Source organism: Crocodylus siamensis, chromosome 1 (assembly GCF_052110815.1).
Source record: "Crocodylus siamensis isolate JL-2025a chromosome 1, ASM5211081v1, whole genome shotgun sequence".
NCBI lineage: Eukaryota > Metazoa > Chordata > Crocodylia > Crocodylidae > Crocodylus > Crocodylus siamensis.
Genome location: NC_143395.1, coordinates 299374188 through 299400180, shown reverse-complemented (window position 1 = coordinate 299400180; position 25993 = coordinate 299374188). Strand labels below are relative to the sequence as shown.

General features: G+C 40.1%; 1 protein-coding gene across 2 annotated transcripts in view; it reads right to left on the bottom strand.

Moving 5' to 3' along the window:
• Positions 1 to 25961, bottom strand: part of SLC9A4 (solute carrier family 9 member A4) — a 39035-nt gene extending 13074 nt beyond the window's left edge. Inside the window, exons 1-8 of one of the 2 annotated variants that reach the window (XM_090020762.1) lie at positions 25276 to 25961; positions 21837 to 22300; positions 15085 to 15344; positions 9189 to 9406; positions 6765 to 6967; positions 5649 to 5735; positions 3995 to 4065; positions 1745 to 1906 (exon numbers count right to left, since the gene is read on the bottom strand). In XM_090020762.1, the coding sequence (XP_089876888.1) occupies positions 1745 to 1906; positions 3995 to 4065; positions 5649 to 5735; positions 6765 to 6967; positions 9189 to 9406; positions 15085 to 15344; positions 21837 to 22300; positions 25276 to 25429 (1619 nt within the window). In that variant the 5' untranslated portion in view covers positions 25430 to 25961. Of the gene's footprint in view, positions 1 to 1744; positions 1907 to 3994; positions 4066 to 5648; positions 5736 to 6764; positions 6968 to 9188; positions 9407 to 15084; positions 15345 to 21836; positions 22301 to 22985; positions 23094 to 25275 lie in introns of those variants that run through there. The other variant, XM_090020770.1, reaches the window with a different exon arrangement.
• Between the last annotated feature and the right edge of the window lie 32 nt (positions 25962 to 25993).

Here is a 25993-nt window from a genome sequence, read left to right as displayed (position 1 = left end):
TTAAAACAAAAGCAGACTAACTTTGGCATAATCAAGCCCACATCTGAAGTTTGAAGAGGAGCTGGAATATATGTACAGTAGTTATTTTCTTGGGATGTAACCTTTAAACACTCTTATGGCTATACTTACTTGGATGCCATTACACTGAGGTAAATGGGAGAATAAAGAATAAATTTGCAGGATCTAACTCTTTATGTTTTATAAGGGTTTATCCAGAGGTGTCCTGATCTCAGCATTGGGATTGTGTTGCACTGGGAATAGTTTACTCATTGATTTCTATAGAGCTTATGTCTGTTTACCCTCCCCCTGCCCTGTCCCCCTCCTCCCCTCCCCCCAACTGTTTCATATGGATTTCCATTGCTTTTAAATTAATTCTTGTGCTGGAGCTAGGGATTTTTGCGGGTGCTATCTTTATTGGACCAACTGCCTGGCTGTGATAGATTTAGACAAGCTTTTAAATGCAATGTGTTCTTTTCAGGTCTGAGAAAAAGCAAGCACAGCAACAATGAAAAACACCAAGCAGTATTGTAGAATTGGAGAAGAGGGGAAAAGAGGAAAATTCCCAGGGGTAGCAGACACGCAAATCACAGAAGACAGGATAACATGATTAGTGGAAGATCAAGACTGTTCAAAAGGAAAGGGGGTCGTTATCACCTGTAGTGTAAAAGAGATTATCAGGAATCAGGTAGCTTATAGTATGACAGGAAGTCAATATCTGTGTTCAGTCCTTGGTTTTTAGTGTCCACTCAGCTTATGAATTTTTGTTCCCAGGCTCACTTTTTGAAGCTACTTTGTAATTTTTCTCCATGAGCATGAGGATTATGGGAGGACTATGAAAAATGTTCTCCTACACATCTTTGTGTTCCTGTGTTGGAGGGGCTTGTGGACTCTGTCCTTGTATGCATCTCTGGGGGCAGGTCCAGCAGGCTAAAGGAAGCAGACTGCTTTATCCTGAAAAATGGAGCAACCAGCCTGCTTTCTCTGTACAGCTATCCTTTGACAAACTGATATCATTTCACCCACTAGTTAAGAAAAATGGAGACAGGTAATTTGCCTGATTTTAAAAAATCCTTTGGCTGATAAAAAAAATAAATAAAAATCCTTCCTTCAACTGTCAAAGCAAGTATTTTCTGATATTTGAAATGAGTATTTAACATTTTCTTCACTGTTTCCATTCTTGCCCATCTCTGCAACTGAGTTCCGGCCAAGAAAGTGTCAGAATTGTCCAAGAAAGCTAACCTGAAGTTATTACCCTAAGATCTACTTTATAGGAGAGCATGGTTTAAAGCTATTTATCTCAAATGTTCAAATTTAAGAAGTCAGGGCCAGTACTTTGCACGCCCTAATAAAAATCTTTCAACATAAAGCATCAGTAAGTCAGAATTTACCAGCCAGTAAAATGAGGCATGAGACTGCTTTGCATCACTGCAGTAACACAAAGCAATCAGAGCTGAATCTAGGCCTGACTCTCCAGACCTCTTCAGCTTTGCCCATTTCTGCTGGAAAACATGAATGAAGTGAAGGCCTTTATAGCTTTTGGACACCGAATTATAAATTTACCTTTCCATGAATGTGATATGTTCAAGGTCCCAGTACCTAACAGTAGCTTCTCTCTGCAGATGGTCCTGTTCCTCTCACATGTCCTTTAAAGGTGGGAACTGCCTCAGTTACCTCCCCCTGCTTGATCTCCTGACCCCCCTCAACCTTCCCCAGTTTTATGAGATAGTAGGAAGCTGATACTCACTGAAAAGAAGCTGTGGATGCAGCTGAACTTATCATTCCACTCTCTGCCATTTCAATGGCCTGTCTTATTTCCAGTTTCTTGTACAGAGACACAATGCTGGATTTGGGCTCATTCTTCCGGATTAAGATTTTCTTTAGATACTTATTGTCAAACTTTTTAAATCTGTGAATAGGAATTTAAAAAAATATAAAGAGGCAACATGTCTATATTCCTCTCAGACAAAATCAGCATCATTCAAATACATATATAATTAAGTGGTGGAAATGGGATTCAAATCATAGTCACCCATGGACTCCTGAAGGACCAGTGAACAGAAACCTGTAGGGGCACATTTGGCATAGCCCACTGGTCCACATAGCTTGTAAATTTGCCAGACAAAAGAGAGAAACAAGCTGCAATCATGGCAAAAAAAGAAGGTTGGCTGAGGGTTAGCATATAGCACCGCCACATTTGTAAGAAAAGAGTATGGCCAGTCTCTACGCTTTTGTACAAATGTTGTACTCTAATAGTGTGTAACAGCAGCAGCTGCACTTACAGTAATCCTTGCCTATTCAACCAGGCACCAATAATGTTCTAAATGGCCCAGTAGTTATAGTAGTTTGGTCCTATTATGTTGCTGATGATTTTGACTCCTGCCAATTAGGAGGAAAAATATATATCTTTATATTGTAAATGACAGAGAAATTGAATGGACTGCAAAATGATGTGTGTATGCATGCTGAATATTATAATATATGGCTAAAATACCACATATACTGTTGCGTGTCTATGTATGTATTTAGAAGCAGGTATTTGCTTTCAGGCATTGATTTAACAAAACAAGAACAGCTCTTGTAATTGTTTTTTCTATAGGGTAGTTTACCAGGGTAGGAAATGTGTTTTCAAATGCTCTGAAAAGCATTTTATAATTCACACAATTTCTTTTAGGAAGGACCCATTTTTAATATTTTTCTGTAATAGTAGAGGACTGTGCACAAATCTGCCCTCTTTGTCACTAAGGATGTTTGGAGGAACAAGAAGCTATCTTAGGTAACCAATTCTGAAAAGCACATGATAAAATCTCTTAATGGCTACGTAAAACAATACAAGGAATAGCCTCATACAACTTTCTTATATTCACTATTTTTATATATGAGGTTTTCTTAGCCTTTACCTACATTGAAACAATACATTATTGTTATTTCTTAACAGATTTCATAACAGAATTCTTAAGAGATCAGTTGGGTAGATGTGAGATAAGTGTCAGAAATGCCATTTATCTAACTTGCAATGTGGATATATAGTTTCCTAAACTGTGCCTCTGTTTTAAAGAGCCTATGCACCTCTATAGGTTCTCTTCAGGGCCATTTTAGCTTATTGCATAGGAATATTACAGTTTCAAAATTTGCTGAAATACATGCCCTAGGATATTCTACCTTGTAACCATGTATAATTATACAGGAACCACTGGAGATGCAAAAATATTTGGCAGACTGGTGATGATATAGATAGATAGACAGATAGATAGATATGCTCATGAAAAGGCCATAAAACAAATTGCAATTAAGTCACGCTACTGGGAGGATGGGTCTTTCAAAGCATCACAAAATAACCTATGGAAGATCCAGTGCTTCTCCCATGCTGTTTCTGTATAAAGTGAGATGAGATAAAGCATCAGATCATAATGCAATAGATATATTAATTGACGGACTTAGTTATAGTTTAACCTAACCATTTGTGCTCTTACCTAGTTACTGAGAACAAGCTCAGTAATCTTATTTTTTACAAAGACATTGCAGGAAAAATGACTAATTATTACTGACTTCTTATTAACTTACAAATACAGTGCCATGTATTTGCTTGGGTATTTGGAGTCAAAAAAAAGGAGAGATCCATGCCTCAAGTAGCTTGCAATCTGAATTTAAATTTAAATAAATTATATTAAGCTTATATTTAGTCTTTCTTTCCTGGCTTTTGGATACACGTGCTATGAATGTACATGTTATACTCTTTTCCCAAATTACCTGTTTTCTCCTATGTTGTGAGAAAGCAGATTAGTAAAACAGATAAATGCTTCACAACATGATGGTGATCCAAAGCACTTGAATTATTTCTTTTTTAAGTAGGATATGACACACACACCTGACATTTTCATTCTAATCTAAACCTCTCTGAATACACTGTGGATTTCCTGTTGCATTTAACTTTTTATAGATCAATATATCACAAACAAGTTATTTTATTATAGTGTCAGTAATAAAACTTCCTTACTTATCTCTCAATTGATAATGACCCCAGTGGCCACATATATCTTCGATACCAGCCTTCAAATGGTCCATCAAGCTAGAGAAATAAATCAATGAAAAGAGTAATTGGCTTTGATATGAAAATAAAGTTAAAACCATATTTAATAGGAAACCAGATTTTAAGGTATTTACACAATGGCATAAATTTTGCAGTGGTTCTGAAAATGTGGACTATGGAAGACTGACAGTCAGCAAGGCCATGACAGGCAGACGGTTAGTGAAAAATGTGCTGGTTAGGGTGCTTGGTGACCCACAAGAAATTTTGTAGATTGGCAGGGATTTCTATAGGTCCAAAAAGTTTGAGAAAAAAACAGTTCAAGAAATTCATAAAAGTATATGAATCCAAACAATCTCCCCAATACATTCTAATATCCTACGTCTCCTGAACTTTTCCTTTTCCTGTAAGGTAGTTCAATACAAATATATCTGCTACTGATTATCAGAATTTGGAGTAACCCTTATGAATTTCCAGTGCAGTATCTTATGGGAACTCAGTAGATATATCTTAATGTCTAGATATTATAGCTAAAATATTATATTTTACAGAAAATCATTTTAATTTCAATATAAAGATAAAAATGCTGAGGGTTGTTTTCTGGCCAAAGTAAAGTCAGCTTAGCTGCGGTGATTTAACTAGCATATAAACATGTGCTGAGCTTTATGCAAATGGTAGCCCTATAAATGCCAACAGAATAGTAATTGTGCAAATTTAAACATGTGTCACTGCTTTGCACAGCTTTAAATAAGTTCTTTTTTCCGTATCCCTTATCTTTCGGTGTAATGGGATGGAAGTCCAAAACAAAACGTTGCTATGTGGAAGCAAAATTGTCTTCCAAAAGGATTCAGAATCTTTCAATAAAAGTCTCCATGCCTTTGGATAAGTTTATTTTTAATCAATAAAATGGAATAATGTGTTTTAAGACTATTCTGGGTTTACTATTGGCTAAGGTAGGACAAACAATGACAGGAATGGAATCTGAAAAATCTTCACATTGAGGTTTGGGGAAAGTCAGCTGTAGTTTGGCAAACTTAATTATAGCAGTAGAAATAATGGAGGGAACTGAAGATTGAAGAAAGTGACACTTCATCAGTTCACACTTGCTTCACATTCAGAAGGCTTTCTCCTCAAACATGTGGGCAAGACACTTCCATAGTAAGAATTTAAATTCTGCAGATATTCATGGCACTTGCCCAGGAAGGGTGTCTACTCACTATATGCAAATTGCTGAGGTGGTTTTTAGTAAACCCTACTTTATATGACAACCACAGGCATCAAGATATAAAGAGACAAATCTGATTGCTACATTGTTCCATTGTTGTATGTCTTTAAAAGACTCTATTCTGTGTTCTTGAAAGTATAATTGGGTAACATCTATATCCATACTATGTCGAGCCTTATTTGATATTCACTCTAGAGATGCTAACACCCTGTAATATTTTAAGATATTTTGGCTAGGATTTACAATGCAGCCTGAAAGAGTTAGTTGCCAAAATTCGACTCAGTTTCAATGGGCGTTGTATGTCCAGCTCTCTCAGCCTAATTTGAAAATCCCATCTTTTTTCCTTTCCTTTTTAGAAGACAGTCTATTGATAGCATTCTATTGATAACAAAAACTTACTCGCATATGCACCTCTTCATTGATAGACTCTTTTTTATTGGTCTTCTTAACATCTAGATACTTGACTAATGGGCCAATTGTTATTCCCTGTATTCGGAATGATGAGTGAGAAAATTAATTATTTTGATTAATATATGCAGAGGAGGGGGAAAATGAAGTGATTACTTCTTATTTAAACAACTAGGAAAGAAGAATGTAGGCTACAGGGATAAAGGCGGAAAAACAGAAAAAATAAGAATATTTTTAGAAGAATTATTGCTATTTTAAAATCAAAATTACATTTTAATCAATATAGTTTTAGAACTCAAAGAATTCACCTACATAAACCATCTTTTCCATACCCCACTTACAAACAGGACAATATTTTATTAAGGAGAAAATAAGAGCAAAATTTTAGTAAGGACAAAACATCCAACTGCAGCATTTCCAAAAAGAAGCAGTTTGACTTTTCATTTTGAAGCAGCTTTTACAATTTTATACTGTACCATAGTATAGTAACATGGAAAGAGAATTGATTGGCCCAAAACAATTATTTTTGAATTTTCTTCCACAGAGAATTTCAAAATTTCTCAATTTTGTTTTCAATAAGACAAAGGAATTTTACAGAAATTCTTTGTGGCAGAAAACTGAAAAAAACATGTTCTGGGTGAATCTCAACAACATTTTGCACCACTGTTTGAAACAGAATGTGCATCCTTTCTACACCTCTAAGAGCATCACAAATGGGAAATGACTCTTCTTGTAAGTGTCAAAACTAATGTATAGCATCTCTCCAAAACACGAGGATGCTGCCCATGTAGTTTAGAATGGGAGTTATTTGTGATTGAGGCTCTCAAGTTTTGATGACATTAAAAAACAGCTATCTCCAACAACAATTTTAAAGACAATATGTTTTTATATAGTTCCTCTGGTTAAGTTATTTATTATTTAGCCAAGATGGAAAACTAAATTAGCCAGCAACAATTTATTGTGTTTAATCTAGTGACTAGATGCAGTTATTGGAAGTCTGAACTAGAATGATTTAATTCCAGCTTCAGTGCATGTCTTGATGCAATCTTAACTCTGAAACCTCTTGTCTATATGAAATTAAATGAGCCCATTACAAAACCTACTTACCTGAATGAATACAGTAAAATAGATAACTACGAGGGTAGCAGTAATGAACATTTTTTTTCTAGGGAAGAGAGATGCATGAAGCAAAAATGCAAGCGAGAAACTACTGGCTCCACGAAGACCACTGTAAGAAATAATGAGCTGGTCTTTAGCAGTGAAGGGGTAAGTCCGGAACTTGTTACTGATGTAGAAGAGAGCAAACACACCTAAAAAGGGGAGAAAAGCTACTGTTAACCAGGAATACTTGATGTGAAACAAAACCTCAACTCCGAACCACTGACAGTCTGCTTTCCCATTATTTTGGCAGTAACTTCTTTGGGGAGCATTGGGACTGTGCTTCAATATATTGTATATACAATGTTTTAGTGTAGCTTGTATATTTCTCATGAAGTCTATGCTTTCTATTATAGCTTTTGTGTGTGTGTTGTATCAGAGAAAAAGATAGGATATGTTATTCACTCCATTTGTGTTTTTAGACTGTGTTTCTATACAGCTCTTCCATTTACTGCTGCTCTTCCTGTTTCTTCTCTAGTAATATTTTTTTTTCTTGCACAATTCAAGACCCGTATGTTTGAACGGTGTTTCACCCGAAACTCAACCCTTTTGACATTCAAAGGCTAACAATAATAAAGCAAGCCAGAATGAGACTACTTAATCCTCCAGTTTTGTTTTGTTCTGATAAAAGGAAGAACTAAGAAAACATTGTGCATGATGTTGTAACTAGGGGTAGAGCGTGGCTTCTGTTCAGAATACGTCTTGCTTGCTGCCTGTTTTCTGTTACTCTTTTGTGTCCTTTTCCAACAGCCAATTTTTTATAGAAATATGCTGATGTCTTAGATTTCACATTAGCATCACCAATGATGATAATACTGAAATGTAAGAATTAGAATTCTTCTATTTTAATACATTCATCATCAAAAACAGTACTGGATTATTATAGACAGGTCTTGTAGCCCTACCAGTTATCAAAATAGCAAAATTGCCTGTTTGGTTGCTTACAACTGTGCCAAAATTTACAGTTTGACCTCAGATTTTACATGTTAGGTGTCTGCCTTAAGTTGACTTTTAAGAGTCATCCAAAACTGTTCAGCTCTTTTGGAAATATATGTAAGGATTTCTTTAAAAAGGCAATGTCTGTCTCCATCCTGAAAGACACACCTGCTGAAAATCATGCAGCATGGGGGAGGGAGCTGTCTACTCTGGAGTTTTACATGAGTGATACAGAAGCTTGGGTGTAAAGCTTCTTCCTCTTGGAGAGCAAATTAAAATAGCAAATATTCCCTATTTGTTTCAAATCGCAAAGGTCATCCAAATTGCCAAGGATATGTTAAGATTCCATTCAGGGTTTATCTTGTTAGTGAACTGCCACATTTACTTGAATATAAAATGAGGATTCCTCCCCCCCCCCAACAAATATGGGGGGGAAGCCCCCTCATCTTATATTCATATACGATGCAGAGTAAGGAGCAGGTGACTGCTGCAGCCCTGATTCTGACACTGAACTCAGGTTGGTGTCAGTCAGACCCATAGCAGCCTCTTGCTCCACTCTTTTGCCCTCAGCAGCTTTTGCCCACGCCTCTGCTTGCCCCCTTCCTTCCCCCTTAATGTCAGGCACAGCTCAGCTCCGACTTGGGCTGGGGTTTCTCTTGGGCATGGAGCACATTGAAACTCCTTTCCCTTCCTGAATGATCAGCAGCAACAACACTACTGCATGGCCAGGCATGGGCAGAGCTTCCACACTGTGCTCAAGGACAGAGCAGCCAGAGTAGCCCCTGACAGCAAGGGGAGGAGAGTGGGGATGGAAAGAGGCAGAGACTGGGAGAGCAGGGGGACCAGGGGGGTTGCAAGTGGCAGGGAAGGCAGGAAGGCTGCAGGGGAAAGAAGTGGGCAGGGCAAGAGGGCCACCTGACAGTCCCATCCCCCTAGCCACTGCTTTCCCTGCTGTAGCAGTTGGGGTGGGGGATAGATTCAAGATAACCCCTCAATACGTAGATTCTATACCTGGAAAATTATAATGAATGTATAAATTATCCACATATAGGATCTAATTATTGGGGGAGTTGTCTTATAGTCACGGCTGTCTTACATTCGAGCAAATACAGTAACTACAATTTGAAAACCCATTCACCTGAATGAATATAGTAAATTATATTGTCAGTCTAAATATAGGCTTAATGATAGAATTTCTCATTCAGGAAGAAGAATCATTAACCCTAAGGGCTCTCCCCTTCCCCCCCAATCTAGTCCTAATATTTGTGAACTGACCCCATCAATAAGACACACCAATTAACAACATAATTAAACCAGTTATACCAGTAGGTACTGAACTTCTGAGTCTACCCTTGCACTGAAAAGTATCTTTCAAGGAAGCAAAGTGCCTTATCTACCCAAGATAACTACATGTACATATACATATTTGCCTCTTACTTATGGCCCGCCAGACCAGACAGAAGAGCAGAGTGAAGGACACAAAGGCCCAGTTCCACTCATGGTTCTTTCCAACCGTAGAAACTCCCATAAACACAAAAATCAGGGTCTCGCTGACACTGCTCAACATCTTCATGAAATACTTGATGGTTGTGTAGGAATTCTGGGAAACATTTTCTTCCACGTACTTTTTCATAGTCACTGCACATGCCGTCATCCTGCTCCATCAAAAATATCAAGCAAAGCATTTGTCATTAGTGGTGGCCTTCTCTGTTTGCGGTCTTAAAAGAGAAAGGCTCTTTAATTTGAAATATTGTTCAATCATCATTGTCTATACATCTCCTTGTTTGGATCCAACATGCAGTTAGCTTTTCATACCCTCCCTCATGTCCAATGGAAATTTCTGTCTCAAGTTGTGCCTTTGATTTCAGTTGGACTATTCAAGAAATAAAGAACTTTATAATTGTATAGGTATTGTATTTAAGAGTATCCAAATCCAGTCCTGCAGAAGAAATAGAGGAGCCAATTTGGCAACTTTTCTCAGTGAGGGAGGATATCACACTCTGATTCAAAGTGATTTATTGTTTTAAAAAATAGGACTAAATATTGACTGTCCCAAGCCCCAAATAAGGGGCTTGTTACAGCGCCACTGGAAAGTACTAGTCAGGGTATTAGAGTCTGCTTCTGGTTCTACTTTGCCCTGGAATAAGGGGAGTGACGGACCCTATACAAGTCCTGTATGTGGCCCATTTCAGCTTATGAACTAGGCAACATATTAGGGAGTTGAGAACTAGCTCCAGCAATTCCCTCCCTGTCCTTGGCCATTCCTAGGCTCTGCCTCATTACATCTATGCAGAACAAGCTATCCTGGGTAGAGGTGCAAAGCAGCACCTGTTCTGTTCTAAGCCTGTTACTAATTAATTTGGCTTAATGTTGATAATATGATCCACACTGAGTCTCATCCTATTCAGTACTTTCAGTGAAGGCAATGAGACATTGTGTGGAATAAGATACTTCCTAGCATGTGAAGAGTACAAAGATTTGGTCCTTTGGCAGATTTTGTGTTCTCCGTTAAAACTGTTGTCACAAATTCTCACAAATATTTTCTTTCTCCATCCACCTCTCCACATTTTAAAGGCTGTGTAAGAAGACAAAACAGGTTGAAGGCTGAACTAATAGGCAGCAGGGTACATCACCATCTAATTTAGATGGACAACATTTTAGTCCCGCCAAGCTTTTGTGTGGTGATAGTTATTAGGGCTGTGAGAAGCTTCGGTCGCTAATTCAATTCGGCCCAATTCAGCGGCCAAATCTCCAAACCCAAATCAAATCAGGAGACCCATTAATCTTTCTGAATCAAATAGGAACCCTCCAAATAGATTTGGAGAGATTCAGAAAGATTCAACAATTCAGATGAACGCAGCTTTAAATGTTTTTTCTACATAACTCAAGGTACCAGGTGGCTCATGAACATTGTGATGGAGGGGCAGAGGGGTGTGGGGGGGTCTCCAGTGTGCTCAGCAGCAGACCCGGAAGTGGACCAGAAACACGTCCAGTCCACTTCAGGGTCCACCAGAGAGCGCACAGGGGATCCCCACTCCCTGCACCCCTCCAGCTTGGCAACTGGTGCCTCTTGGGTCCGGGGGGGGGGGCACCTGGGGTCCCCCTGTGGCCAATCACTGAGCCAGAGGTTGCGGGTGGGCCCCCATGTGCTTGACAGCAAACCTGGATACGGACCAGAAGTGCTACTGTGGGACACTCCATCTACCTCACCATTGCAGTGTTTACAAGCTGCGCCTGGTGCCTCGAGGTATGTAGAAAAAATGTTTAAAGCTGTGTCTATTGCTAAATTGCTGATTCTCCAAATCATCACTGAATCTTCAGATTCAGATTCCACTGAATCAAAACAGGGATAATGATCTGAACTAACAAATCGATTCACTGTCTCTGATTCAGGCCGAATCAGAATCTGAACTGAATATGGCCTGTTTCGCACACCCCTAAATTAGTTATTCAATCTTGAGAGCTCAGAAAACTCTAAATGCTCCCTTATTTACTTATTAGAAAGAAAGCTACAGGGTGCCCTTGAATAACTGAAACAGGGTGCCCTTGACATGCTGAGACAAAACTATTAAACATTAATGTTTAATACTGTTGACTTTTAGGAATGTATGCAAAATAGATTTTCTTAATCCAGGAAGAAAATGAATGAATTCCTCAATAATTGAAAAGTGCAACAATATCATCTCATCATTAAAATAAGCAACAATATACTTAATAGCCCAGAAAGAACAAACACTAAAATTATTTTATTTTACTAATAATTTCAATGAACTAATGAAAATAAAAGCACATGAATAAAAAGTTATGAATTTTTATACTATGAAAATCCACAGAATGATTTTACTTATTTGGTGAGCTTTTTTCTATCTTTGTACAGATGGAGTGAGAAAGTCCATAATTAATTAATTAGGACTTGTGTGTTTAAAATCTAGTTCTGCATCAGTGCAGTCATTGACAGCACATGTATTAGTGGTGCAAAATTGGGACAATTTTTTTAGCATGTACAAAAGTTATAAAGCAGTGGAAAATTAAAATCATATATATTTTAATTATTAGAGCTGAATAATATGTTTCTAAATATTGCATTATAAATGCACTTAAAGTTTGAGAATAAGGCTTTCTATAGATCTAATTAATTACTTTATTGGGCTAATTATTCAAAACCTTTGTCTGGTAATGAGGATGATACTGCAAACACACTCCATATTTAAGCCAAAATTATATATTATTGTTGTGAACAAATCTAGGCCTACCACACATATTCTGAGGAAACACATTTCTAGTGCAGACAGAAGCAGTTCAAATCTTATTTGAATGTGTGATATACATCCAGGCTGAGTGCCTAGGTGCAATCCTTTTCTATTCTGTTCAAGTGCCTGAAAATCTACTTTTGTAACATCTCATCATCTTACCCTTAATGTTAACGAGATGTAGTTACCCATATTAGTCTAAAGTTAAGTAAAAGCCAGGGTAGATTTGCTCATTACAAGACTAACCAAAGTCTAGCCCAAGCTTTTATGCGCTGTTCCACACTTCATCTGACTCTGAAAGGACATACAGAAAGCAGAGTATAAGAAGAAAGAAATTAGAATACAAGCAACAAAGTGGGGGAAGAGAAAAAGAGATAGGGGAGAAGAGGCAAGCGGTCAATACTGGGAGAGACAAGAAAACAAACATATTCCTATGGGTTTGTTTGTTTGTCTGTCCCTCCAAGCATTGACCCCCTGCCTCCTCTTCTTACTTTCTCCCCAACCTCTTGTCTTTTGTATTCTAATTTCTCTGTTCTTCTTATACTCTGCTTTCTGAATGACCTTCCTGGCATGTGATGAAGTAAGCTACAGCTCACAAAAGATTGTGTGTTCACTCATGCTCTCTTTCTATCTCTCTCTCTCTCTCCCTAGGCAGATCTTGAGAGGCTCATGAAAAGGGCGGATGAGAACCTGATGGTGTCCAACACCGAAAAATGCAAGGTTCTCCACCTTGGGAGGAAAAACCTGCAGCATGCTTCTAGGCTCGGCAGTGCTACGCTGGTTAGCACTACAGATGAAAGGGACTTGGAGGTCATGATTGACCACAAGATGAACATGAGCCACCAATGTGATGCTGTGGCTAGTAAAGCAAGCAAAATGCTGGCTTGCATCCATAGATGCTTCTCAAGCAAATCTCAGGATGCAATCCTCTTGCTGTACTCAGCCTTGGTGAGGCCGCAGCTGGAGTACTGCATCCAGTTTTGGGCTCCACAATTCAAAAAGGATGTGGAGAAGCTTGAGAAGGTGCAGAGGAGAGCCACGTGCATGATCAGAGGTCAGGAAAACAGGCCCTATGAGGAGAGGCTGAGAACTATGGGACTCTTCAGCCTGGAAAAGCACAGGCTCAGGGATGATCTGGTGGCCACCTATAAGTTTATCAGGGGTGAACACCAGGATCTGGGGCAATGTCTGCTCACCAGAGCATCCCAAGAGATGACAAGATCAAACGATCACAAACTCTGCCATGACCAATTCAGGCTGGACATAAGAAAGAACTTCTTTACTGTCTGAGCCCCCAAGGTTTGGAATAGATTGCCGCCGGAGGCGGTTCAAGCGCCCACTTCGAATGCCTTCAAGACACATTTGGATGCTTATCTTGCTGGGATCCTATGATCCCTGCTGACTTCCTGCCTCCTGGGGCAGGGGGCTGGACTTGATGATCCTCCAGGGTCCCTTCCAGCCCAAACGTCTATGAAATCTATGAAATAGATAGATAGATAGATAGATAGATAGATAGATAGATAGACATCTACTTTGGTTAGTCTATAAGGTGCAAATCTACCCTGCCTTAAGACTATGTCACAAAAAAAGTAGAGAATAGAAGGAGGAGGACCCACTCACCTTTTATATTAACATTGTTCATGGGCTTGAGCAGGGTGGGGTAGAATCACATAGGTAATTAACTCCACTTACATGCCCAATGGGTGGGAAAGAATCTCATCCTTGGTGTCCATGTTCAAGCATTAGCCTTATTAACTGAGAGTGATCTGTGGAGGTACCCTTCACCTGAGATGCTAATGCCCTTAATAGGCATAGATACATGCAACCTTGGGTATGTGTGCATGTGTTAATGCTTCTGCGTTCTGTATTTTGGGCAGTATTCAATTCCAATCTATACTAGTCAAACCAGGCATCATTCCATTGAAATCACTTGAGTTACACTTGATTTTACAGAACTATAATTGAGAAAAAAGATCTGACCCATTATCTTTTGCTCTTTTTATATTAGCAATTTGATATATGTAGTGGTGTGCGAAATGGGCCATATTCAATTTGGATTCAGCCCAAATCAGGGACAGTGATTCAATTTGTTGATTTGGATCACTGTCCCTGATTTGATTCAGCCAAATCTGAATCTGAAGATTCAATGCTGATTTGGCGAATCAGTGATTTGGCCACAGACACAGCTTTGAACGTTTTTTCCACATACTTCAAGGTACCAGGTGCAGATCATAAATGCTGTGATGGTGGGGCAGATGAAGCATTCCACAGATGCATGGGGGGAACCCCCCACATGCTCAGCGGTGAACCCAGAAGTGGACCGGAAGTACTTCTGGTCTACTTCTGGATCCATCACTGAGCACGCAGGAGACCCCACCTGCCCCCCGCCCAGCTCAGTGATTGGCCACAGGGTGCCCCACCAAACCCAGAAGGTACCAGTTGCTGAGCCAGAGCAGGGGAGGGGGGTGGCCCCCCCATGCACTCCATGACAGACCTAGAAGTGGACCAGAAGTGTTTCTGGTCCACTTCCAGGTCTACAGCTGAGCGTGCTGGAGGCCCCCCCCTATGCTCCAGTGGGATGCTCCATCTGCCCCACCATCTCAGCTTTCACAAGCCGCCTGGTACTTTGAGGTATGTAGAAAAAACATTTAAAGCTGTGTCTATGTCTGAATCATCAAGTCTTTCCAAACCTCCCAAATTGATTCAAAGGGTTCCTATTTGATTCGGAGAGATTATAAAAGGATCTCCTGATTCAATTTGGAGATTCGGCTGTGGAATCAAGCCAAATCTCTGCTGAATCAAATCAGCAACCATAGCTTTGCACAGCCCTAATATAGAGCTGTATCACTCTCAGAACCTTATTGGGATGTTACACAGAAATAAATTCTATAGTACAAGTCAGTCCGCTGTCCAGTCATGTTATGTTCAAAAAAGATATATCAGAGGGGCCAAGATTACATCTTTTGGCACTGAAAAATCACAACCGAAAAAAGAGGTGGTAACCAACACTATACTCAAAACCATGGCAAGGATAGAAGTCCACCCCTGTTGGAGGCATTTGAAAGTTCTTACTGGATACTCACGCCAAAATTCCTGAGATGTAAAGAGTTTCAGCAGACAAGTAAGATAAGTAGCTGAACATGAAGACCAGCAAAGGCTCTATTGAAGATATGTTCTGTGTAAATCGAGTCATGAATGCTGAAACAAATCCAAACACGATGCCAAATAGTATTCCACCTAGCCCTACCACAAAGAAGCGAGCAAACCCAGCAAGAACATCAACTGATTCAATCTCTTCATATCTATGCATCTGGGAGAAGGCGATGAATATATTATATAACACCTGTATCCAAAGAGACATCAGTTAGAAATATTTCAACATCCACAATGCTTATTTTTAATTACACATCATGTATTGATTTATATTGCTTAGCAATGCAGTAGTTTAAGTTCTAGTCTAAACTTACATTTAAACAGGCTTGAATAAAATATATACCATTAACCCCTCCTCCCCACCCCAATCCCTGCTTTTGAATCCAGTGTTGGACCCTAGGACCATCACCTCCCCATTAAGTGCTTTAACACATCAGTCATAGTCCATTATATGTCCTGCATCTCTATGGTTCAAAGATCTTTAATTATTTTCTGCATGCTTAGCACCTCCTCCAGAAGAAGAAATCTTCCACCCAGACTGTCCTACCATCTGGTATTTAGGGTATTGAGTAGGGAGGTATGGGTTTGAAACAATTCAAGGCAGAAGCAGGAAGTAACCTTGGGTAAGTGTTTTAACCACTGGGCTATTATGCCAACAGAGATCACTGGCATCACAACTAGCTGTATCTTAAAAGAAAATGACAGCCATAACTGGTTTCTCAGGGAATTAGCAGGGTGAGAGAGGACTACAGTTAGATGTCTAAGTACTGATTAGGTGCTAAACAGGTAGAATAGGCTCTGGACCCTAGTTTCTGGATCCCAGTTAGTATTAGGTAATAGTTATGTGCTGAACTGCTCAGTCTTATCAGGACTGGGGCAATTCTGAGTACGTGCAGAGGTCCTACTTTACGTACTTGAAAGTCAAAAAGCAAGACACCTAGGGCATTTAGGTGCCTACCGGGTTATGCAGCAGCTGAGCAGAGCTTTTTTTTTCAGAATCACAGCTCTGGATTCAGGCTCTTACATTCCACGTAAGTCCCATATTAAGTGTTTAAGACCCTTCTTGGATTTTATTCTTAAATTGATAATGCTTTCAGTGTGGTCTAGAAAATGTAAAATGCAATATAATAGAATAGAAGCCAAGCCTTATACCAGATATAGATAAATGCCCAACTCATTATTGTTCAAATTCTATCATAATTCTTATTTAACAAATGCTCGAGTCTGTTATAATACTTATAATAGACATTGATATAACTGATTTAGTAGATGCCTGCCGCAATTGTGTTCTTACTAGCAAAATATTTTTCAATGATTTGAAAATACTGGGTTTTTCTTTTCACTTATAAAAAACCTCTTTGACCCCTTAGAGCTAGATTAAGACTAGAATTTGCTCTATAGTTTTGATAATCCAGATAACTAAACAACAGCAGTTATATTACTAATTTCCAGCTTTGCTAGAAGTCATGCGTTGTTCATTTTCTATTTTCATTTGTTGTTTTCATTCATTTTTTGATTTCTCTTCTGATTTGGTTATTAATCATTCCATTTGTGCTGGTCCAATCCCATCAACTCCTCTGTGCCCTTTATTTTCTTATATATTCTATTTTAATGACATTTCCCTTGTTTTCAAAGTCGGCATTTTAAAAGTTGCTAATGATTTCAACTTTAAGGGTTTAAAAAAGTAATCCATTTATTTTTTGAAGGACTTTTAAAGTCTACTTGGCCCAGTACATACACTGGGGGCACACCGTGATAAGCATACACGTGAGGTTTGTGGTACCCTTTAAATCCCTTTAAGGTACTGCAAACCACACACAGAGCACTTACACCAGTTTGCCACACTACTAATCTGTAGCACAATGAGTTTTTCTGACCCCTGTGTTAAAAAAAAAGCAGCTGAAAAATGCAGTTCAGTGCATACGGCTGCAGTGTGCACCACAGAAAAGCAGACCCTGGCTGACCAGAGCCACGCTTTGGCTGCTGGCCAGTCTCTGAGCGGCCGGCTCACTGTTGCTGCTGCTGCCCCAGAAGGCCTCCCAGAACCCCACGTAAGGCCATGCACCTCCCTTACTCCACCTGGGTCTACTTGCTGTGTGCCAGAGTACGTGTGCAGGGGCATGCCCAGGACAAATAGCAGCACCACAAATACGTGCCACTGCTAGTTGTCTTACGGTAAACACCCCTTTACATGTGCATGCTTGTCAAGATGCTCCTTGGGTCTGTAACACTAACTTTTATTAATCATAAGTTAGCCACTGTCTCACCATATTTCCAAATAACCTTTGTTCTGAAAAAGATCATGATGAAAAATATTCAGGAATTTTCATTGCTACATTTTTAAGTGGCAGGGAAAGGTTGCAACTATTTAATATGGGTTTATCAGTACCATTATAAATCACAGACCATTGTTAATCAGTGTCATTGGCAGTTATGAGGATAATAGTCTTCCACTAAAATGGAAATAATTGGTGATTCTTAAGAGGACTGAAGAGGCTGATTCAAGATCTATATGTTTGATTGTAGATGTGGCAAACAGTTCTGGGAGGACAGAGGAGATTCTGGTGATACTGGGTCACTGATCTTCATCTTTCTCTCTCACGTTGTAGCAAGGTGAGTTTACTCAAAATAATCAACTATTGTCACATATTGTGGTGCCACTGGGAATGGTTCAGTCTTTAGATATTGATACTAATATTAATTTTGCTAATATTCTTGGCTAGTAATAAGTCATATGATGCCTGTTATCATTAGATCTCAGTCACATTCAATTCATGTAAATCTTTTAAAGTAAGTTTGAAAAAAACATTTCTAAAGACAAAAAGTCTTCACCGTGGTTGCCCAGAAAATATACTTTCCAGAGACACTCCTGCAAGACACAGGGCCAATGTGCTTCATATCTGTTGAGTTCTTTAGTATTTCATTCTCTAAGTCATTTAAGAAGGTTGTTTAATAAGTCTGAGGTAGATATTTGCAGATAGAAGGTTTAAGCACATTTAAATGGAAATCTTATTGCCTGGATATTATCTACCCTTAAGCTGCTTCCTATAAACTTCAAATTATCATATAGTATCATCTGAGAGCCTCAATATCAAAATTACTGGGTGACACACCAAATACAGTGATTGTTCCAGCTGGTAGCTTCCTAAAAGTAAGCATTTTCCAAACTGCAAAGTATGGAATTAACCTTCTCAGTAGCAGATCTTTTAAAGACTGGATGAATGTATGTAAATTGATAACAATTAAGGTACAGCAACCATTCTCTACTACATTTCCTCCACTGACCACATCCTCTTTCTACAGTTTTGAAAGGTGCATGTTGTTATACAAAGTGCTGGGCACTGCTGAAAGTATGGCTGGAAAAACTATATTCAGCAAGTAACTTACTCATTGAATTTACCCTTTTCCTGAGTTGTCCATTGCATGTGCATGTTTGCTGTGTGTACTCATTAAAGAACTGTTCTATGCAAAAGCCATGGATTATTCACTGAAAGAACAGTGATTGTTTTAGCCACCAATTATCACTGGAAGAATAGTTGTGAGTATGTGCTCTCCACCTGAGTCACAGGGTATTCTTTCTATTCCAGAAATTATAATTGCCTATAATTCTTTTAATAGCCATTAACATTGCAAAGGCCCAAGCCAGATTCCAGGGAAATCTTGAATTCAGAGTTCAGTACCTAGGCTCCCTGGGAATGGGAACCAAAAAAACCAGTGTTGAGCAGGGAGCTGGCTGAGTGCTGTCATTGCTAAGCTGCCACAGACATGAGGGTGGACTACAATCACCACTATTGTTTTAAAAGGAAGTGATGGTTGCAATTGCATTGTGTGTGGAGCCCATTCTGTTAGGAAATCTCAGAGCATGCCTGCCGGATGAAGCACTTGACAGGAGGCAGGTAAAAGAAAACCTAGTTTATGGATCCTGATTGAGTTTAGACTGAAATGAACTGATTTCACCTCTCCTTTCTCTGTATACACAATTCTCTTGCAAATACCCAGTTCATAACAAGCAACAGAGCAATAGGTTGTGAGAGATCTTCAGCCTCCTCATCTTAATTATAGACATCATTCTTCTGAAGCTAATGGGAGTGCTCACATAAGTAAGGTGACCACAGTTTGGCCTCCATTCCCTTAAATAGGAATAAGTTCAAAGCCATTATTCTGACAACACAATCTATTGTTTTTGGGAGGTTTTGCCCACTTAAGTGACTAGCTGTAGAGTGCGGCATCCAGCACAAAATGCAGACACATTTCTTAAAAAGTTTTCCTTTAAACATGTTCATTCAACTTGATAAACATATTGTGAAGGACTGGGAAACAGCTGTGTTGTTTTATATACCTCTCATGTGCACCTCAGTTCATTTCTGTGATATTATCCTGCCTGAGTACATAGTTAACTGAAAGACAGCTGTTAAGAGAGAAACCTGTAGGAAATGATAAGATAAGACACCCAAAGTAAACACTCTCAGGTTGAGACAGCAATATTTGCACTATCTGGCTCCATCCCAGCTGGATGGTTTACTCATCTCAAGTTTAAAGCCAAAGGTCAAAGGGGATTTTAAACCACAAAGAAGAGATGGTGGTTGAGTGAGCCAGAGAGGCTGTCTAGGGCATCATTTTATGCCCCAAGATCATTTAATATGTCTCCTACCTGTGTAGTTCATCCCATAAAAGATATCACTAATCAGAGTCCTGTTTCTAGGGTATCACTGAAAGTTAACTGATTGATCAAGATAAAGGTGATATATGGAGGACAGGTCATTTCCCCTGCCAGAGATAGGGTTAGATAGGCTGAGACTTTTAAAGGTGGAATACGTGTGTGTGTGTGTGGAGGGGAGGAGACTACTGTTTCATTCCCCTTGCTCTACATACTTTGTGGTTTTGAGCAACAAATAAATGTTTTACTCTGAAGCCTATGTTTCTATGTCACTGCAAATAGATGTTGACACAGGCTTTCAATGGGAAACTCATGCAGGTGCTAAAACTAAGCTGGACCTGTCATTGATGCAATTAGTAGCTAAAAGATTGTACTCTAACTATTCAGTTTTCAAGGGTATGCACACCATGGGCATGTCCAGACATGCAGGCACACGTGGGTTGTGGCATAACAAATCACACACATTGCACATTAAACCATGCATGGGGCTGCTAATTTGCAGGGGGGGTGTGCAAGAACTTGGGGTGGAGGAGTACAAAGCTGGCTATCAGGATTTTCTGGTAGCACAAAAAAAACCCCAGAAAAAGAAGTGGTGCAAAGCATGTGAAAATAATGGGTGCCAGGACAAATGCAAGGATGGGGGAGCAGGCAGCTCAGAGGGCTGGCTGGGGCATGGGGTGCCTCAGCATGGGGCTAGCTGGCAGGCAGCCCCTGCGCTGAGGCACCCTCCACCCAAGCCAGCCGGGTGGAGGGTGGGCACGTGGAGATGGGGCAGTAGGCAGTCCTGGGCAGCCTGGTCCCTCGTCTGTGCATGCTGAAGATCCTCCTCACAGAAGGAGGCAGAGACAGGGAGCACCAGCCCAGGGCTGCCTACTCCTCTGTCTCAAGACACACTGCATCCCAGCCAGCACCCACCGGAGCTCAGCATGCCTCAGCACAGGGGCTCTGCAGCATGCAAAGATAGGGGAGCAGACAACCCAGGGCTGCCTGCTCCCCTGTCTCTATGTGCCACCCCCTGGCTGGCTGGGGTGCCCCCTTAATGCAGGGGTTGCCTGCCAGCTAGCTTTACCCAGAGGTACCCTGTGCCCCAGCCACTCACTCCAGCCAGTTCCCCTCCTCCTCCCCTCGCCCCCCAAGCACATGGAGCTTGCCAGAAGCTGAAGCCAGACCCAGAGCCGGAGCTGGGCATGGCCCACACCAAACAGCACGAGCAGGGGCATGTGCTGTGGCACAAAGTAGTGGCACAAATTTGTTCTGCTATTATTTGTGCCAATGCAAGTGCACGCCACTGCCAGCCTGGACACAGCCCGCGATTCCATCCAGAATCCGATGCTGGAATCTAGTTGGGTACACTAGAGAGAGACTAAGGAGTCTAAGGCATAGTTGGTTCTGCAACAGTGATGCATGTACTGTCCAATTATTGTAAGAGGAGAGAGGGAAGTATCAAGGTCAGAGCAAGTTAATATAGCAGTACAGTCTAATGCAGTAGAGCAATATACAGCCAGTTACCCAAGCTAAATGATTTGGAGCTAGCTGAGGTGCCTCTAAAAGGCACTGAACTGTACAATATAGACATACCTTAAGTTGTTTGGAGCAGAAATTTTCTTTTATTTCCTTATACAGTATACCTCCACTGATGCAGGTCAGACCCTAAGCACTGAAGATAATAACAGAGTTGCCATTCACATTATGGAAGCCTTTGGCCTCACTGGTGGGTTTCCTATAGAATGATTGGGGCCTGATTCTCCTTTCACTTCTAATCTTTCTATAACAACATTGCTTCCCCACTTCTGTTTCACACAAGCTTTGCATGTTATTCCTAGGACAACAGGGACCTAATCCCTGATTCTGCAATATAAAAAAAATACACTTTTTATTCATTTATTGTATTTCCGTGGATTTCAGTGGAGCTATTTCTGGTCCCTGCTGTTGCAAGTCAAAAGAAAATCAAGCCAAATAACTCTACAGCTAAGAAAACTTCAATGTCTACCAAGGGAGAAAAATGAATCGCACAAACCAACTCACCACAGTTATTCCATCATTGAGCAGTGACTCTCCAAAGATCATCATGTAAAGCTGCTCATTAACCGATGCCTCCTCAAAAACAGCCAGTGCAGCCACAGGGTCCACAGCTGAAATCATGCTACCGAAGAGCAAATTCTGCAGCAGGTCAACATCAGTAAGACCAAAAGCTTCTATCTGGCAGATCGCATAGAGAGAGAGACCAATCCCAAATGCATTCAGGAGGGCGCCCAGCACAGACCACCACAGAATGGACCCAATATTTTCAAAAAAAGGGCGAGTTGGCATAAAATAGCCTTCCTTCAGGACAATTGGTGGGAGGAGATACAGGAAGTATATGTTTGTATTCATAACTGGTGGGGTTTTGTGATCGGTGCCAAAAATGATTGCTCCAACTAGCACCCCAACAGCAATCTGGAGGCAGCTTTCTGGCATGAGCCTGGGTAGTCGGTGGTAGAGATGGAAACCTTGAATAAAACATGAAAACTTATCCAAAATGGGAAGGTTTACATATTGCTATATAGTTTATTGTTTCTGAGCTGATATAGAGGTGTTTCCCCTAACTTGGAATGTCCTGTATCCAAGCTAGGTCTTTTAATGTCTCCCTCTACTCTACTAAAGACTGCAGTGTTAACATACCATCTCATTTATGCTCTGGACCTAATTATTATCCCTCTGAAGTTCAAGAGTTCTTTTGCCAACGAGTTCCAGAATAGGCCCTTGTTTTGTATATTATCTTCATCACGTGGATCTGAATCTGCTCTCACTCCCCAAGTTATGTATTATTGCAAATTCATTTGTGTCATCATTCTTATTTAACATTTACAGTAGGGTAGCTCCTAAACACTCAGCCAGGTCAAAGAACCTTTGGAGTGAGCACTGCACAAACCTATAGTGAATAACAGTTATTCTACCCAAAAGCCTCCGTAGAGTTATTTCTGGTTTACTATGCTACAAGTGAGACAACTATACTATTATAAACCCAGTGACATAGTTTTGCAGCCTTAATCTATATAAACATTAGTCTAAGACACGGTTTCTCAACCTTTCTTGGACTTGAGACACCACTCATTGGATTTGAGGCACCCCTCCATAAGCTTTTTGATTTGTGGAACCAATTTCAAAAACTAATTTATATATTATGATGCTTACCTCCTTGCACAAGCCTCAGCCTGTGCTTCTCTGCTTAACTTATCTGCCAATCTCCCCACACTTTGCTTATCTTCTCACAGCTCCCAGCACTATTCAAAGGTTCTGGGTCATGCTGGTTGAGAATCAGTGCTCTGAGATATTACTACACTGCTAAACTATCACGGCCTATCAGCGACTCATACAACCTGAAAAACAGGTGATTTTTTTAAAAAACAAAAACAACATCTTTATGACCATAGTTTTACTAATTTCTACTTCTAATTTAAACAATATACAGCCATAGAAATTAAATGGCAGAAAATGAGCTATTTGCAAGAGAACTGGAAAATAATTTTTTACCCCATGAAAGTTTTTTTTATTACAATTTTTCCCATCCTCAAACTGGACCAAAAAAAAGGCAGAATCTTGCACTGCCAAGGCTGGGAATCCCATTAAGTGCAGGACCCCCAGGTGCAGCAGACCATGGGATACCCCTGTGGCTGGGGACCCCATCAGTTGATGGGACATAACTATGCTACACATTCAAATTAAAGCTAGATAGAAATCAGCTATAAAGTTATTACATGTTTTCCCCCTCTAACTTTGGGTGCAAAAGTAACAATTTTCACTTAATTTGGCCACAGAAAGCAGTTTATAGCTATGACCAAACACAAGTGCATGGCTGCAGACAGCTTCAACAATTGTTGATTAGGTGAAAACCTCATCCCTCATTGCATGAGGTATCAGATAAAGACATTTCAAGGTGTAGCAACTTTTGTAACTTGTGTCTGGAGCTCCCAGCCTGTTGCTGTTTCTAGAATGGGAGGGGGGAAAGGGAGAAGAGAGTTCAGTCTGGGGGGTTCAGTCTGGGGGGTTGGTGTATTGGAGCACCCTGAAGGTGGGGGTGGGGCTCAAATTCACCCATCCCTACCCTTCAGCACCATCTGGGGAGCCCCAAGAACCAGCTCCCTCTGGTCCCTTTCCCCCCTCACATTCTGAAAACAGTGAGTACTTGCAGAGCCCTGGCCATTGCAGCCAGATTCCCAGCCAGCAGCTAGATTCCCCTCCCCACTTGAACCAACAGTGAACTTATGTTTGGTTTGGGATAAATTGTAACTCAAAACACTTTACAAAAATCATTCTGAGTTACAGTTGGGACCTGCACTGCTGTCTGCACCAAGCTGGTTGGACCTCTTTAAGGCATGTCAGGTAATTTGCACATGTAGCTAGTCCAAATTAATTGTGCAATTAACCAGATAATTGCATAATATATGTAACGTGTAGAGGGGACCCAAGTTTCACATAGGACAGAAGTTATCAGCATTAACAGTCTTTGCTCCCTCTTAATTGGGTGACTTTGACCCAAAAGGCTCTATAATCTGAGGCTAGTTTCAGTCATCAAGACATCTATATCAAATCTTTCATGGAACATTTCAGAAATCATACATAAGCTCTTTGGAGCAGAAGCTATCATTCATAATATATTTATACAACACTTTGAGTTGTTACTTTTAAGAGCTCGTATGTCAAAAGTTAAAGAATAATTATTATGTATAGGACTCACAATGACTAATTTTTGTTTTATGTTAAGTATAGCCCATAGTAATATTGTCTTTCTCTCCCCCCATATTTATACTTGTGGACAAACAGGCATACAGGTAGATATGCACATCTGTGTGCCCGCATGTGTGCAAACAGTGTGTACATGCATTTATAATCATGTGATGAATTTAACTTTTTTTGTGCAATGTTGGCTTCTAACCTATTCCCTATTAACACTACCTCCTGACCTACTTGTAAAATTCCTTCTGTACTATGTCAAATAGTAAACATTTTTTTCCAAAATTACCAGGCAATCTTTCCTGCAGTTCCCTCCAGCTGGAGAATTTCTTCCCCACAATTAAATAAACCCAGTTTACACATGCAATATTTCATCTTTCATGTACAAGTGATTGGTCTTAGATTTTGCAACGTGTAACAGGACTTTCTACTTATGTGAAGAGGTGATTTAGAGTTTCCCCTGGGACAGATAGCAGCTGATTGTATCCCTAAAAAGGTCTTGCTTTAGAGTTGCAATTGTTATTTTTTATTATTCTTTCTTTGGGATTTCTGTTGGCTTCACAGTAACTAAGACAGCTGTTTTCCCCCTGCATCTCCCTCCCAAGAAGAGGACCTACAAAAACAAACAGTCCCAATTATTTCCAACTCCCTCACATATGTGGCTGGCCATAAATCTGTTGGAATTTTTTTGCCTTTTTCTTTCACGTATTTCCTTGACAAAGAATGCCCCAACTGGGAATTTTTTACTTACCTATTTTTGCAAGGGAGGCAAGCAGTATCCAAAGGGTCACTTCACAGGGAATCTGCACGTAGTAATAATTCACTTTAAAAACATGCAGTCGCTCATCCCTCAAAGAGTCCTCGGCCTCTCCGGGTTCGTAGCGTGGAGTTGTGTCACTGCTCATTTTGGATAAATCCAAAAATGGAGCAACAAAGGGACACAGCAGAGTCAATATCAATAGTAACTAGTTCACAAGATTCTGACATATGAGCACATGAGTGCCCATAGTCAGGGTTGAAGTTTTCTTTTATTATATATGTAGTATCTACTGTATACGTGGATGCGTGTGGTATTTTCAGCTTGCAGTGACAAAATCTTCAGGACTTCACCACAAAATTACTTAACGTCTTAAAAATCCCAATATCCCTGTGCCTTTCTATTTTGAATTGCAGAAGGATCCGGAGTTTAGATGAAGACACAGGTCTTTTCAGGCTCCTTACATACAAATAAAATCTCTCAGCGGCCTCCCACTGTTTAGGAATAAAGTCTCTTTCCATCTAAAAGAGTCCTTGCTTTTGTTTCTACAGAGAAGAGTAGATAAAAGTTGACAGGACACCCTTAAGAAATATCACAAGACTAAAAAGAATCAGAGGGTGCATTTCCCAGCATGCTGAACAGGTAGAACTACCTGCTCCACGCCTCTTTGTCCTGGCCTGCCTTGCTCCCTCCTGCATTCAAAATGCTCAAT